Genomic DNA, 14,266 nt, shown 5'->3' with positions numbered 1-14,266 from the left:
GTTTGTCCCAGCGATGGGTTGAGCGTACAAACTACAAAAGTTATCGTTGTGCTACAATAAGAAACCCCACTTCCCATGATTCTTCGCGGTCATGTGGGCGAAGGAAGCTAAACCGATGATGAGAGGCTAGTTGACTTTTCTTGATTTAATCTTGATTTTAACAAATGAGTATGATGCTTTGTGAAATGGTAAAATATCGCATTGATTAGAAAACGTTTTATTATCCAAACTATGTGCACAGCGCAGGCGGACTGTGGTTGTTCAAGCGGGATTCATCTAAAATACGGTAACTGTTCAATTTCGTATTAGCAAACCCAGCTAACTATTCCTGTTAGCTTAATACCAACAGGCACCCATTAAATATTACACTTCTACGTTTAGCGTATTGTTGTATTCTGTTGTTCACGATCGTAGAATTGCTTAATCTTTCACGTAGCAGTTAAGTGAGTGTCAAGCTTTTCTTAGCGTTACTGCTATTTTTATTCTAAGTGCTAACATCGTGAGTTTTGGCTCGTCGTTTTCACACTGCATCTTTCTGCCGTTAATCACAGAGCAGCAGCTTTGTTTTCCTGCTGCCGTGTTGGGAGTGCAAATGTTATTAGAATAATTCACCCAAGCGCTGTTTCGCTGTTTTCCCAGAGGAGGCGTCCAGTTAAGGTAAAACTATGAAGGTGTTCGAGCTGCCAACGCACTGAGTTCACCGAGAGAAGACGTCTGATGAAAAATTACCACAGCGTTTCAGATTGTAAGTCATTCAATAACAGCTCGAACCCGGAGCCGCGTATATGCCACTAAAACACGGTTTTCCGCTCAAATTAGACTTCCAGATTCAAAGAAAGTGCGTTTCTTAACAAGTGCAATTTGCTTCTGCAACTATTTTATTTAGTTTCATCATCAATCTCAATCTTTCCTAAAGATGCAAATCAATTTAATATCGTGTTAAAAATACTAAGATGTTACAGATGTTTTTCTCATCAGTTTAGTGTCATTCAGCTTTTTAAGCAACGTTATTGTAATGGTTTCGTATCATCAAATGTAGATACTGCACCTTGTTGCCTTCCTTCAGCAAAACATTTTGAATCATTGCAAAAGGAAATTCTCTTTATTGGAAGATCTTGGAAACTTGTCAGGGATATTTTCACATCTCAACTCACTCAAAACATTATTGACATGTATTTGATGATAGATTTTTTTTTACCAAACAACAACTTTTTTAGACTGTAGCTAATAAATATATATATATATTTTATCAATATTTAATGCTGTTTAGCTAGTTTGGTCGATATTGTCATGAACCTATGTAAAATCTCTTCAAAATTGTTTTTACTAATCAATTTTGCTTATTTATTAATATGTATTTTTTATTTTTGCAGCCAGCATGGAAGACAAGACAAATGGCTCTGCTGACACAAAAAGGTAGAATCTATAAATAGTTATTAGTCATTGTTATTTAAAAGCTTTTAATGTACTGTCACTCGTGAATGAATTCTCTGTTTCAGCCCAGTGGAGAATGGTCAGCTGCCGGATCCTGCCAACTGGGGGGTCGCTGATGTCGTCAATTACTTTAAAGCAACAGGGTTTGAGGAGCAGGCCACAGCTTTTCAGGATCAGGTTGGGGTGCTCTTCATGCTCACATTTCCTGACTCATAATGAAAGCAAATTGGGATGTCAATCAAACGTTCTTCTCCCCGCCTGACAGGAAATTGATGGCAAGTCCCTGCTCCTGATGACGCGTAACGACGTCCTGACGGGACTGTCAATAAAACTCGGGCCTGCGCTGAAAATCTATGAGTATCACGTGAAGCCGCTGCAGACCCAACACCTTAAGAGCAACGCCTCGTAGCACCGCAGGTCGTCCCAACCCCCCCCCCCACCTCAGTGACAATCAACGTTTCAGGAGAAACCAGGTTAGCTGCCGCCTCACAAAGACTCCTCTGACCACAGTGGCACCTTAACAGGATTTGAATGCTGAATGATTTTATAGGCATGGACCCCCAAAAAACAGGTTGCACATGGAGTCCAACCAGCTGTTTTTTTTTTCAGCCATTTTTTTTTCCACTGCTTTATTTGTGTGTTAATTTTTTTGTGTTTAATTTAAGGAAGGTAATATGAGGGAGGCTATTTGTGTGTGAGTGGCTTTAGTTGGCGGGTGTGTAAGGGTCAGTGTGTGTATGTGTTCAAAATGAGCTACATTAGTTTAAAAAAAGTATGTGTATATAAGATGAAATATACTTAAAACTGTTATTTTCGGTTGTTTCAGTGATTCTGATGTGCCCCACCTAAAGTCTTTATGCTCTAAACCACCGCTAGGTCCACAAATTGTCAGCATGTTACAACGAAGCATTTTGTTTTCCCAGACACAAGAAGCAAAATCCTGATTGTTCCCTCACACACACATGATCCAGGCTTGAGGCTCTTGAACATATTTATGTGTAAATATTCTTAATTATGTTCCTACCTGTGGTGCTTTCAGCAATGTCACAATGACAACTGTATGTACTGTGTATGACCAATTTCTATGTGCAAACACACTGGAGTTTGAATATTTGAATCAGAGATTTGCAATAAATGGTGCTCTTTTCTCACCAAAGAACAATATTAGTATACGCATTTATTGATATTCGTTTCATTTAATAGCATTTTGACATTACATGGTCCACCACATTGCTGATGTTGGGTTTCAGCTGCATTTCATTCAGTAACGTTGATCTAAGCAGCAGTATTGTGTAGATGTTTTCACAGTTTTGCTTGCTGTTTTCTGCGTACTGTTCCTGTGATGTTCCCTGAAGGATTATCCAGTGGAAGAAGTACCTAAGAAGAAAGAAAATAACCTGTCAAATGTGATTTGCAAAGAAGGTGAAAACACTTCTGCACACACAATAGATACCTAAACATAGATGAGACTGTGTACAGAGTTTCTTATTCTCCATGCTCCTGACATGCATTTAGGCTTTCACAAGTCTAGAGGTAATGACTTTTATGAACTTTTAAAGATTAAACAACTTACTTCATCTTTGTTGATGAGGCCCATTTTTGTCATGTCAATGGTGAAGTAATGCTCATTGGGCATGACGATCTCTATTTCATCCATCTAAAAGACATAATAGCTCATTTATTAACCTCATTCTAAACAAAGTGAGTTTTAAGGGCTGTGAGGTACCTCAGGGATTCTATTGAGGGCCAACACCTGGGCCTCATAAAGGGTCTTCTGCACCGAAGGGGAGAACTCTCCACGGTCGTAGGGGCCAGCAAACTTCTCAACGATCGTCTCTTTGACGCAGCTCCTGTGAGGACAATAGCGATGTCATGTTTCAGAAAATCTTTTCCGTTACTCAAATCTAGCGATTACAGCATTTTTTTTATATATCTCTTTACCATGCAGCGTCAAAGTCAACATCCTGAGTCCTGTTGTAGCGCCACCGACTGTAGACAGACGTGCAGAACAGCCTGTCGCTGGTCTCTTGGAGAGTAGTGAAGCTGTCTTTGAGGAAACCCTCAAAACCAGACTGAGTGGTTTTTAGCACCTTCATGTTCTTCAGCCCACTGTGAACCACTGGGAGGCCTGAGACACAGACAGTGAGCAGGGACTATTCGGACCCATTTCACAGCAGCAGAACTTTACACTGGACCGCCTCAGGTACAGAACGGTCAGTCTACTGTCAAATGCTTTATTTCTTCTCACATGTACCACATTTGCTATATAAGTCCTCCCGAGAGTAAAGTGAAGGAGTGAATCATGTTTAATGACCAAACCACTGAGTTTGATGCTGTGTGTGTTTACCATTGAGATTCTGTTCAACGTCGCAGAAGCGACAGGCCTCAGGGCTGAAGATGAACGCGTGCACATGCTCCACCCCATTCTGGCACAGAGACACACGTTTCCAACTTAACCCATGACATCATCACACTCACTCACCTTATAAACATCTTAATGGTCAACGTTTCAATAGTTTAGAGCCTGAAGGCTTCACTAAGTACTCAACCTTCTCCAGTCTTTTCCACGGAGCCTGCTCCATGTAAACTTTAGCCCTGAGCACATGGTTGAACGACGTCAGGAAGTGATGACAGATGTCCAGGGAAAACTGCTCAATGGTCTTTACCTGAACGGGCAGAATGCATGAAAAAAAGTGACAAGTCTCATGACGGGAGACTGAAAGTAAAGTCAAATACTAGATTGACCGACCCCCTTGAGCTTGGCCAGACCATGGACCGTGTTCTTGATGGTGTCAGTGGGGATGATGTCTGAGTTGTCGCCTACGACGTAATCCTTGCGTGTTTTGAGGGTGAGCTGCACGTCGGCCTTCAGCTCGAGGATGTAGTGCCGGCTCCCCAGCCTCTTGACCACCATCACCTTCACTGCATTCTTGCCGTAGCCCGTTCGCACAAACTCCACGTCCTGCACGAGTCAGAGTCAGATTAACAACACGCTGCAGATTCCAGTGACGTGAGCACGTGTAATCCTGTTATTAATGCATCAACATATTATATGAGAAATTATTAATCTTTATCAAAGTAGGAAAAAGTCAAATTGTGCATATATCACATTTAATGTAGTTTAAGAGCTGTGAGTTTTGACCCTTGATTTCATTCGTACCATCGGTAAGTCCTGATGTGGCCCAGCGGTCACTGACCTCCACTGCTGGATCATTTAAACCTCATGTGGTTGGAAAAGTAATGATGTTGTTCTATTGATATGAAGAATAACTGCGTGTAGTTACCTGAGATGTTGCCATGGTCTCCACCTTCTCTTCACCTGCTGTCTGTCTGACCTCAATCTCCGGCAGAAGGTGTCTCCAGCGACGGGGAGGATTTTGTAGAGAGGGTGGTGCCTTTGCTCTCAGGCGATTGGAACTTGCTTCCAACCCGTTTTACCTGTGCTGCGTGTGTCATTATATCTTCAGATGTTTGCTCCATGCAGCTACGAGCTCACGCAGCCCACAATCACAGTCATCAGTTGCTGTTCAGCAAGTGTTGTGATAAACCAGATCATTTCACATTTCACGCTATTGTTGGCTGAAAAACCGAAACAGTTCATACAAATAATGTCTTTATTGTCTTAGAATTTGTCAGGTTAATAAATTTAAAAAATTGTACAATAATATTTTTACTGGTTACTGGTTCTAAGTTTGTGTTTAAGGCTAACACATTTGTATTTTCTTTTGTAAACTTTTGTAAATTTTTTTTCTTATTTTTCCCCCTATTTGACTTATTCCCAACTTAAACACCATCATCACCACTTCCTCCCCCCAAATCTGTAGTTCCTGGGCGGTGTAACTTATTTGTATTTTTCCTGAGGTTTTTCTGTTAATCACCACTGGGCTGCAGCTATAGTCATTGTTACTGGTTTACTGAAGGAGAATACAAATTAAAAAGTAAACTATATATAACTATATATATATATTAAAATGTAATAAAATCATTAGCATAGTGGTTTCTTTTAGTCACATGGTGAGATCATTTGTTTGAGCAGATGGTTTCCAGTTCAGTGATCAGCAGCTCCATCTCTAACTGAAGGACATTTTGGTTAAACTCCCACTGTCAAAAACTGAACATGTGCAGGTGCAGCAGTAAACCAAGGCTTCAGACATTAAGAGCACCCAGCTATTAATAAAAATTAACCTCCCATGGTTCTGCTTTCCCCCAACATGTGACCAAACCTCATGACTTCCTGTTTTGCGTGTGTATCAAGCTGTGTATTCACCGTCTAAGAAGCCCACAGTGAGATTCCCTTTCTTTAATCGTACGATGGCCGCACAGCTGCGTTCAGGCTTGAGCCTCATCACCGGGATTCTGTGTTGCACACTGTGCTCTGCCGACTTTTCCTGTAGGAATGAAGCTGGTGAGCCTGTTGATTGGTGAGTTTTGATTTATTTCTACACATCAGTAACAAATAAATCAGTGATATCTAGTGTTCACTGCTGCTGTCGTGTTGCCTGCAGGTTCATCATCTACAAGTTGCCCAGGTATAAGGTTGGAGAGGTGGGCAGCGGAGTGGACTACATGTACCTGGACTCCTCGGTAGGAAGGTGGCGGATGAGTCCATTCATGGTCAACACCAGTCAAGGAGCCCTCGCCAACACACTGAACCAGCTTTACAAGGGACAAGTCTACAAGGTGAGATTACGTATGTGTTCAAGTGGGTTTTGTAGAAACACAGAGACTTTATCGCAGAGTTGCTTCCTCTGCACTGAGGAACTAAGCTGAAATTGGAGCAATAAGCAGCGCGTGCTTCCCACAGTCAGCAGCCGTCTGGGTCTGGGTTTGGCACGAGGGTGGATGAAGTGATACAAACCACTTCATGTGCACATCGCGTACCACAGCAGCCAAACCTACAGTGTCACGAAGCAAAGCAGGATGTTATACAGATGAACCCACTTTAAGGCTCAGTTCTCATTACATCACAGCACAGAGACAAGCTGCCTGTTCTTTACCCTGGACTTAACAGAAATAATAAATGTCCTCTTATAACACTCTTCTAATAAGCACATTCAGTTGTATGTACAAAAATCAGTAAATGTTGATTCACTGACGTTCATTTACCTCCATCTGTTCCTTCCCTCAGTCCAACAGCTCTGTCTATGCACTTTACAACGATGCACCACCGGTCCTCAAATACCTGGAAGGATATGGACACACTAAAGGTGCAGTAGCTCTTCTTTGTTCTTATGAGACGGGAGACGATAATGAAGTCACATGGGCTCTACAGGTGCACATGTACCAGTGAGTCTATTATTGCAAATAAATATTGAAGCTCTTTAGAGAAAGATGAGGGTTCCTCCTATACTACATTTTGTTCTGTTCGAGGGCAACTGCATGTTTTTGAGATGTGTTTTCCGTATCTTGGGCTTTTTGATGCTACAGGTTGTACAAAGGGAACAGATCAGCACGTGTTTAGCGTCAGTAGGAGGAAATGGTCAAAGAGCACCTGTTGGATAACGGCTGTTGACTTTAGATTAGCGGCTGCCGTCACTCGCCTTCGGCGGAGCCCTTGCGAGTGTGCGTGCTGGCGGCCACGCAGCGTGTGCGTGGCCCCTTCGTGTGTAACGGGCGCCTGTGTGCGTCCTGCAGGTGTCCTGCTCTTTGACCGCTCTCAAGGTTTCTGGCTGTCACACAGCATCCCCCGCTTCCCCTCGTTCCCCGAGAGAGGCTTCCTCTACCCCTCCTCCGGCAAAGTCAACGGCCAGACCGCCCTGTGTGTCACCTACCAGTATGAGCAGTTCCTCCACGTAGGTGAGTGAGCGGTCATGAGGCACCAGCACTCTGCACACACGCCAGCTTTAACATTGACACTCTGGACTCGAACGCCACGGAATTCTGTCAATCAGTCTTTAAAGTTGTCCTCCACTGAAAGATCACAATCCAATGTAAACTTGGATTGTATTGTTAAATGGCCTTTTTGTAACATTGAACACACAATAACAGAACATAATAATGAATAGATTGTTGTTTCATCTTTTTTTTTTACTTTTTACTGTCTACCACCACAAACAATGTTCAATGCAGTGTTTATTTCCACCCGACGTCTATTTTTCTCCCCTTTTTTCGCAGCGAAGCAGCTGCTCTACATTTACCCTCGCTTCTACAACTGCTCGGTGCCGGCCGTGCTCTCGGCCGACCTGCCACAGCTGGCCCAGCTGTGCGCGGGCTCCAGGCCCCAGCCGACCTCGGACCGGAGCGTGGAGCAGCTTTTCTCCGCTGAAGGGGAGAAGTTCGTCAGTTTTGTCAAATCTGAACACTTTGTGGACGGTGAGCTGTCATTGTCCACGTTTTAGAGTCGTTTCTAGAATCATTGTTGCGCTGCACCTCTCACGGTCGAGCGCTATGGTTTTTATTCTACTATAACTGAAGGAACCCCGTCCTTCCAGACATCTACGCGGGCTGGGTGGCCCAGGCCCTAGGCGCCGACCTCCTGGTGGAGTCCTGGCAGCGGCAGGGTCAGGACCTGCCCTCCAACTGCTCCCTGCCCAAACACACTATGAACATCAAGAGGATTCAGCTGCCGGGATCAGCGCTGTTCCAGTCCCACTACGACCACTCTAAGTGGTGCGTGTCCCGGGCTTACGAGGACCAAGTCGCCTGCCTCGGGGACCTGAACCGAGAGAGGCCCCAGCTGTGGCGTGGGGGGGGGCTGGTCTGCTCCTTCAACCCTTCGATTTACAAAGCTTTCAGGCAGGCGGTGGACTGGTACATTGGCTGCTGAACAGGAGACACGACCGCCTTCACACAGAGCGAGTCAAACCAGTCCCACTCCCTCCAAAGGCATGATGTGAGGATGGAGCAACTAATATGGTTTAGGTTCAACAGCACCACCTAGTGGTCAGGTGTGTGTAGTTGAGTGTAGAGTTCTCTGTAGATTAGTTTGCATTTATTACTGTGCACATTGTGTAATATACATCCAAATGTATATTTTCCCCAATAAAACCCCAAACTCTGTCAGTGATGGATTAGATTATTTTGTGTTTCTCTCCTACATTCGTAGTGCAGATTAGTGCAGATTCTGTCAAAGCACATTCCATCCATGCCCATGTGCACAGCAGCTCAGCTAGTTCAGCAGGTCTAAAAGGCAACACATAACATTACTTCCTGCATGTTATTGAAATGGGCCTTGTCTCTAACGAAGCTTGTGAGCACGGAACAAGGAAGCAGATCTAATATGACATGCGATGCTTTCGGTTTCATTTAACTGCTACACGGTGTATAAGAGGGTACAAGACAGATGTCCAGGTTATTGTGAAGAGAAATGGAAATGTCTGGATGTGTAAGTAAAATATTTACATACTTAGAAATCAGCCATTGACTCTGGTCTTGACTGGGTTTGTGTGTGTGTCAATTTCAGTGTCTTCAGTCCACTACATGCAAATAAATGTGTAATGTGTTGATGCTGAATATGCACAGAATGTCTCATACAGTGAAGTGAAGCTTTTAAATAGAGCCACCAGGTTTTGTCACTGTTTCAGGATTTTACTTCCAGGAAGTGTCTTTAGAGAATTGCACAACACACACCTAATCTTTGGTAACATTTTCAGTATGAGGTGGTAACACATCACCGTCACTGGTGTTGGAGCTGGAACTATGGCTCTGTGATTCAAAAAGTTCAAATTAAACGCTCAAAAGCTTCTGCACTGCTCTAAACGTAGTGACTAAAGTCTGGTCAGAGGCTGCGTCAGTGATTTTTTTAACCTGTCATGAATAATTTATTTGTTTTAGAAAAGAGTGATAAGGTTTCTGATTGGCGTCGGGCTCCTCTTCCAACTGTGTGAGCCGTCAGCCGTGAAATGCAGGAACGACGATGGAACAGAGGTTGACTGGTTGGTGGTTATTTTGGGTTGAATCAATTTATATTTTTACCTTTTCACACATACATTCACAGACTAATTAAATATGTGTGTTTTATAATCATTAGGTATATTTTATACAAGCTGCCCAATGTAAATGATGCTGGTTTGTCATATCTGTACATGGATGAGAGCACCAAAGGATGGCGACTCAGCAAAGAAAACATCAACAGCAAAACTGGCACCCTGGCGAACACCCTGAAACCTCTTCTGGACTTCTATAGCACCAAGGTAACCTGTTAGCACACGGCCACGATCACAGCATCGCTTTAGACGCTAGGCAGCATGTTTGCTGTTTTATTGTAGGTTGAAGGTTTTGGATACCTGCTCTACAGCGATCAGCCTCCGCAGGAAAATGCTGCTTCATCCTTTGGCCACAGTAAAGGTGGGAATATTCACGTTTCACATCAAACTGTAACACAATTACTGTAGTTTCATATTTGTTTCATTGCCTACAGGAGTTGTGATGCTGGACAAGAAAACTGGAGTTTGGCTCTCACACAGTACCCCAAAATTTCCAACATATCGTAAAAAAGACTTCTGGCCAACGAGTGGAACGGCTAACGCACAAACATTTTTATGTGTGACGTATTCTCACAGTACGTTCAAAGACATAGGTAGGTAGATTCCTGTTATATGTGAATTGACCGAGTCATGTCATCTGCCTGAGGGCTAATGGAGTTTGGAAACCTTTATGAATTTATGAAATTTTATGAATTCTCAGGATTGCAGCTGATGTACATCCACGCATATTCATATGACTCTGACATCCCAACGACCTTTTACAACGAGTTGCAATGTGTTGCGCAACGAAGCTGCTACCCAAAGAAAACACCGTGGTTTAGCATGAGGTCGCTGACGTCACTGAAAGGACGAGAGTTCACCAGCTTTGCAAAATACAAACGCCTTGGGGACGGTGAGCGTCAGGCATCTAATTCAAGATTATACCTTTGGTCAGCTCTGTGGATAATAATGTGGCATGTTACGTTTTGCAGATCTGTACTCTGGCCTCATTGCAAGCAGTTTGCAGCAGAGTCTTTATGTGAAGAGCTGGGGAAAGATGCGTCAACCGCTTGCTTCAAACTGCAGCATCCCTCATCATGTGTATAATGTGAAAGAGGTGCAGCTCCCCAAAAAGCAGCCCTTCAGTGATACTGTGGATCACTCCAAGTGGTGCGTGACCCCCGATGGGGGATGGACCTGCATCGCTGACATGAACAGGGAAAAGAGTCAGGCAGACAGAGGTGGAGGAGCAATATGCACCAATGATGGCACAGTTGGCAATGCTTTCTATTCACTGATCAAAATGTATGAACCATGTGAGGGTCTGCATGTTGAGCTTTAAATGTCCTTTGTAGTATGTATAAATTATTTTATTCACTAACTAGTTTGTATAATTATGTCTCATGATTGTGTACAATTTAAAATCATGTTACTATTGGAAAAGACAAATCAGACACACAACAAAGTAAAATGAATTATACAAACTTTTCATATCCAACCAAATATTATTAGATTAGGTAATATTATTAGATTAACAGATTAGAGTCTTCTGTTAAAATGGCCTGACTGAAGTTCTTGAACTATTCACTGTGAAAAGATGGCTTAATAAAATAAAACATGATTTCTTTTATAATGTAGGTTTTGCTGTTCTGTAGTTATTCTGTATCAAATTTCAGTTCATTCGGATCATTCATCTCTCGGTAATTTGTTAAAATGTTAGATTGCTATATTTTGTCTTGGCTAACGCTAAAATTGTTACTAACTAGGTTACTCGATTTAAAGCGCCTGTTTGTTGTCGCAATTCCTCCTCCCCGTCGGCAGGTGTCCCCCTGTTTTCTTCCATTAACACAATCTCGTCTCACATCCGGGGACCGGGTGTGATGTCACGAGCAAGTATCCCTGAAGCACACGTGAGAACACCGTTGCCCCAAAACAGACAAGATGGATATTACAGACGTTTCCGTGAGTCGGGGTAAGAAAAGTAAGAAAATGAAAAACAAGAAGCCACAGAAGAAGAACGAGCGCGAGGAGGCGAGCGGAGCAGAGAAGGAGGAGGAGGAGAAGAAGAAGATGAACCAGAGCGAGTCAGCGACAGCCTTGCCCTCCACCTCCCATTTGCATCAAGTTAAGAATAAACAACGAAGACATCTCATGTTCATAAAGCTGAAGCAGGAGAAAAAGAAGGTACAGACGATCTAAGACCCTGGGTAGAGGTGTCGTTAGTTGATAAACTACATGTTGTTGTGAGTAGCACTGAGCTAAAGCTAATCCAGACCAATAACCAGTGATAGGTCCTGATGTTGCCTTCATGAAAGCTGGAAATATCAACTCTTCCTGAAATAAGAAGAATAAGAAGATAGTTCAGAATGCCCTTTCTTTATTTATTAAAGTGTGATGTTCTTATCATCATGATTCTTATTATGACAGTAACGTTATATAATGTATGATATAATTTACCTTACACACAAATCAATGGAATAAAATATAAAAAAAATACCAGACAACCCCTGAAAACAATAATAAATTATGATCAAGATTTAGATAATCTCAGCCTGGTACATGATCTAGTCTCGAAACTATTTTTAAAATAACACTTTAAACTGTGTGGTAAGTAAACTAGTACATATTTAATATTTTGTTACCTTGAATTTCAGCAAAGGATGCAGTTGAGGAAAAAGAAGAAGAAAGAAAGGGAAGCTCTGGGTGACAAGGTGAGTTATTTTTTCTTTTATCACTTCCAGGGATGGCTTATTATTATTAAATAAGACATCACATTCTTCCCTTTTTTGATTAATTCTATCTTTTATCAGGCACCACCAAAAGAGATCCCAAAGACGATAGAAAACCAAAGGGTGTACGACGAAACAGCGGTGGATCCAGAAGATGAAGAGGTGTGAAGGCAAATTGTTCAGCAAAGCTTTTTTAGAACATCTCGGGTTATATTTAATACATTTCATTTAAAATGCTTTCTACAGGTTGCATTTGATGAGGGAACCGATGAATTTTCTTCCTACTTCAATGGGCTGACAAACCCCAAAGTGCTCATCACAACGTCAGACAGGCCTAGAGGAGTAAGCTCATCACGTATCATGCTAATGTCAGCTATCAGCATTGCCTGTGTGCTGCTTTTCAGTATGTTTAAATGACCTTAAGTATTTGACTTTTTAGACAGTTTTTTTCACAATATAATTTTATGTTACTGGCTGTTGTTGGTATTGTGTTAAATTTCTTTGCTCTTACGTTTGTCTTGCAGAGAACAGTGAGGTTCTGCGAGCAACTGGCCACAGTGATCCCTAATGCCTACGTTTACTACAGACGGGGTTTGGCTCTGAAGAGGATTATTCCCCAATGCGTCGCCAGAGACTTCACCTACCTCGTGGTCATTAATGAGGATCGCAAAGTGCCCAGTATCCTCAAAGCTGTGTTCAACTTTATTTATACCTGTAGGGAGAATTTAATTCAGTTAGGAAGGGGCAGAAATACTAGGTGCGGTTTCTTAACGTAATTCCTTTGTTATTGAACCTTTAGTTTTTAAAAAAAAAAAGTTGTCTACATATTTTCTACGGCATGTCCTGGTCAGGTGAGCTGTTGGTTGTTTCCATGGTAAATCCTTCACTATAACTTTTAGATGGAATGGTTCTGTGTCATTTACCTGAAGGACCAACAGCACACTTCAAGGTCAGCAATGTTCGACTACGCAAAGAGTTAAAGGTAAGTAAATCACATACCTTACTACATGAAAAGCGAAATTATATATATATGTTTGCATGTGAATATATATATTTAAATTACAATTTATGCTACAAATAAAAGCTCAATTTATGTGGGATTCATTGGATATTATTTGAATCTGGTTTTGAAGCTGTTGCTGTGTAACACCTGCATCATTGAGGTATTTTCACTCTGCAGAGACGAGGAAAGGATCCTACTCAACATTATCCAGAGGTGATCCTTAATAACTTCACCACCCGTCTGGGCCACAGCATTGGTCGCCTGTTTGCTGCTCTCTTTCCACAAGACCCCCAGTTTGTGGGTCGACAGGTTGCCACCTTCCACAACCAGAGAGATTTTATCTTTTTCAGATTTCACAGGTGAATCTAAGTTTTGGGATCATCTAGAAGTTTTCAAATGAATTAATGTTATAAAAGGCCCTTGGACCTAAATGTAGTGGTTTTGTCAGTGTTGTTTGCACAGATTGAACCATTTCTTTTTTTTCTTTAAGGTATATTTTTAAAAATGAGAAGAAAGTTGGTATTCAGGAGCTGGGACCCCGCTTCACCCTCAAACTGCGTTCTCTACAGAAAGGCACCTTTGACTCAAAGTTCGGAGAGTATGAGTGGGTCTTGAAGGTGAGTCTTTCTGCTTAAACACTGATGCTACACGATGTCACATTTTATGTTTTACAAAAAATTCGGGTTTCACAAAATGGGTGTGATGAATTAGGCTTCTTGTAAACCTACATTTTTTTGTTTTCAGCGTCATGAGATGGATGCCTGCAGACGAAAATTCCAGCTTTAAAAAAACACCACCTTTCTGCTCAAGTGGTCCGACAAGGATGTCATCATCTGTTATTCAAGATAATACAGCTCCTTGAACTTTTTTTCCTTTGTGAATGACAGCGAAAACAGTTGCACCTCTACTTTATCAGACCAAATTCTTTGTTGGATAAGAAAGATGTATCATCTACAAACATTTTTGGAGAACCGATGTATGTAAGGTCTGAAAATTGGAGCAAGGACTCAGCCTGCTGTCAGACTGGAGACGAGGCCATGAACTCATGTAAACTAAAAATTCAGACATAACTATTTGAAGATGTGCAGTTCCAGTAGAATGTATATAAACTGTATGGAACATCAAACTGTGCATTAAAGTAGTGTTAAGTGTTGCAATACTACCCTGACATGAGGAGCAGCGCAAAGATTCTACAG

The 14,266-nt window shown here is 42.1% G+C and overlaps 5 protein-coding genes across 7 annotated transcripts; 4 read left to right on the top strand and 1 right to left on the bottom strand.

Moving 5' to 3' along the window:
* The first annotated feature begins 40 nt into the window (after positions 1 to 40).
* Positions 41 to 2,596, top strand: samd13 (sterile alpha motif domain containing 13). Of its 3 annotated transcripts, none has more exons than XM_041070260.2 (6): positions 41 to 125; positions 242 to 286; positions 640 to 745; positions 1,374 to 1,416; positions 1,500 to 1,611; positions 1,700 to 2,596. In XM_041070260.2, exons 3-6 carry the CDS (start codon positions 718 to 720, stop codon positions 1,841 to 1,843), a joined length of 327 nt encoding a protein of 108 aa, XP_040926194.1. In that variant the 5' UTR covers positions 41 to 125; positions 242 to 286; positions 640 to 717; the 3' UTR covers positions 1,844 to 2,596. The 3 variants fall into 3 exon arrangements, with proteins under 3 accessions (XP_040926194.1, XP_029004740.1, XP_029004741.1); XM_029148907.3 differs by having other exon boundaries at positions 73 to 125; positions 247 to 286; XM_029148908.3 differs by lacking the exon at positions 242 to 286 and having other exon boundaries at positions 104 to 125.
* Positions 2,592 to 4,877, bottom strand: uox (urate oxidase). The gene is made up of 8 exons (XM_029148890.3): positions 4,719 to 4,877; positions 4,184 to 4,396; positions 3,984 to 4,100; positions 3,782 to 3,860; positions 3,376 to 3,562; positions 3,161 to 3,284; positions 3,008 to 3,091; positions 2,592 to 2,811 (listed from the first exon to the last, which is right to left on the bottom strand). Exons 1-8 carry the CDS (start codon positions 4,731 to 4,733, stop codon positions 2,737 to 2,739), a joined length of 894 nt encoding a protein of 297 aa, XP_029004723.1. The 5' UTR covers positions 4,734 to 4,877; the 3' UTR covers positions 2,592 to 2,736.
* Positions 4,878 to 5,019: 142 nt separating this feature from the next.
* On the top strand, positions 5,020 to 8,436 carry LOC114854460 (deoxyribonuclease-2-beta-like). The gene is made up of 6 exons (XM_029148881.3): positions 5,020 to 5,855; positions 5,940 to 6,114; positions 6,563 to 6,641; positions 7,069 to 7,230; positions 7,549 to 7,746; positions 7,866 to 8,436. The coding sequence occupies exons 1-6, from the start codon at positions 5,746 to 5,748 to the stop codon at positions 8,198 to 8,200; spliced, it is 1,059 nt and encodes a 352-aa protein (XP_029004714.1). The 5' UTR covers positions 5,020 to 5,745; the 3' UTR covers positions 8,201 to 8,436.
* A 155-nt stretch (positions 8,437 to 8,591) lies between these two features.
* On the top strand, positions 8,592 to 10,975 carry LOC114854459 (deoxyribonuclease-2-alpha-like). Its single transcript, XM_029148880.3, has 7 exons — positions 8,592 to 8,758; positions 9,208 to 9,308; positions 9,404 to 9,566; positions 9,642 to 9,720; positions 9,794 to 9,952; positions 10,060 to 10,251; positions 10,331 to 10,975. Exons 1-7 carry the CDS (start codon positions 8,741 to 8,743, stop codon positions 10,678 to 10,680), a joined length of 1,062 nt encoding a protein of 353 aa, XP_029004713.1. The 5' UTR covers positions 8,592 to 8,740; the 3' UTR covers positions 10,681 to 10,975.
* A 224-nt stretch (positions 10,976 to 11,199) lies between these two features.
* rpf1 (ribosome production factor 1 homolog) lies at positions 11,200 to 14,238 on the top strand. The gene is made up of 9 exons (XM_029148878.3): positions 11,200 to 11,522; positions 11,993 to 12,049; positions 12,149 to 12,229; positions 12,314 to 12,409; positions 12,592 to 12,745; positions 12,967 to 13,049; positions 13,248 to 13,429; positions 13,561 to 13,687; positions 13,815 to 14,238. The coding sequence occupies exons 1-9, from the start codon at positions 11,280 to 11,282 to the stop codon at positions 13,854 to 13,856; spliced, it is 1,065 nt and encodes a 354-aa protein (XP_029004711.1). The 5' UTR covers positions 11,200 to 11,279; the 3' UTR covers positions 13,857 to 14,238.
* The last annotated feature ends 28 nt before the right edge of the window (positions 14,239 to 14,266 follow it).

Source organism: Betta splendens, chromosome 4, assembly GCF_900634795.4.
Source record: "Betta splendens chromosome 4, fBetSpl5.4, whole genome shotgun sequence".
NCBI classification, from domain to species: domain Eukaryota; kingdom Metazoa; phylum Chordata; class Actinopteri; order Anabantiformes; family Osphronemidae; genus Betta; species Betta splendens.
This window is presented reverse-complemented; position numbering and strand designations above follow the sequence as displayed.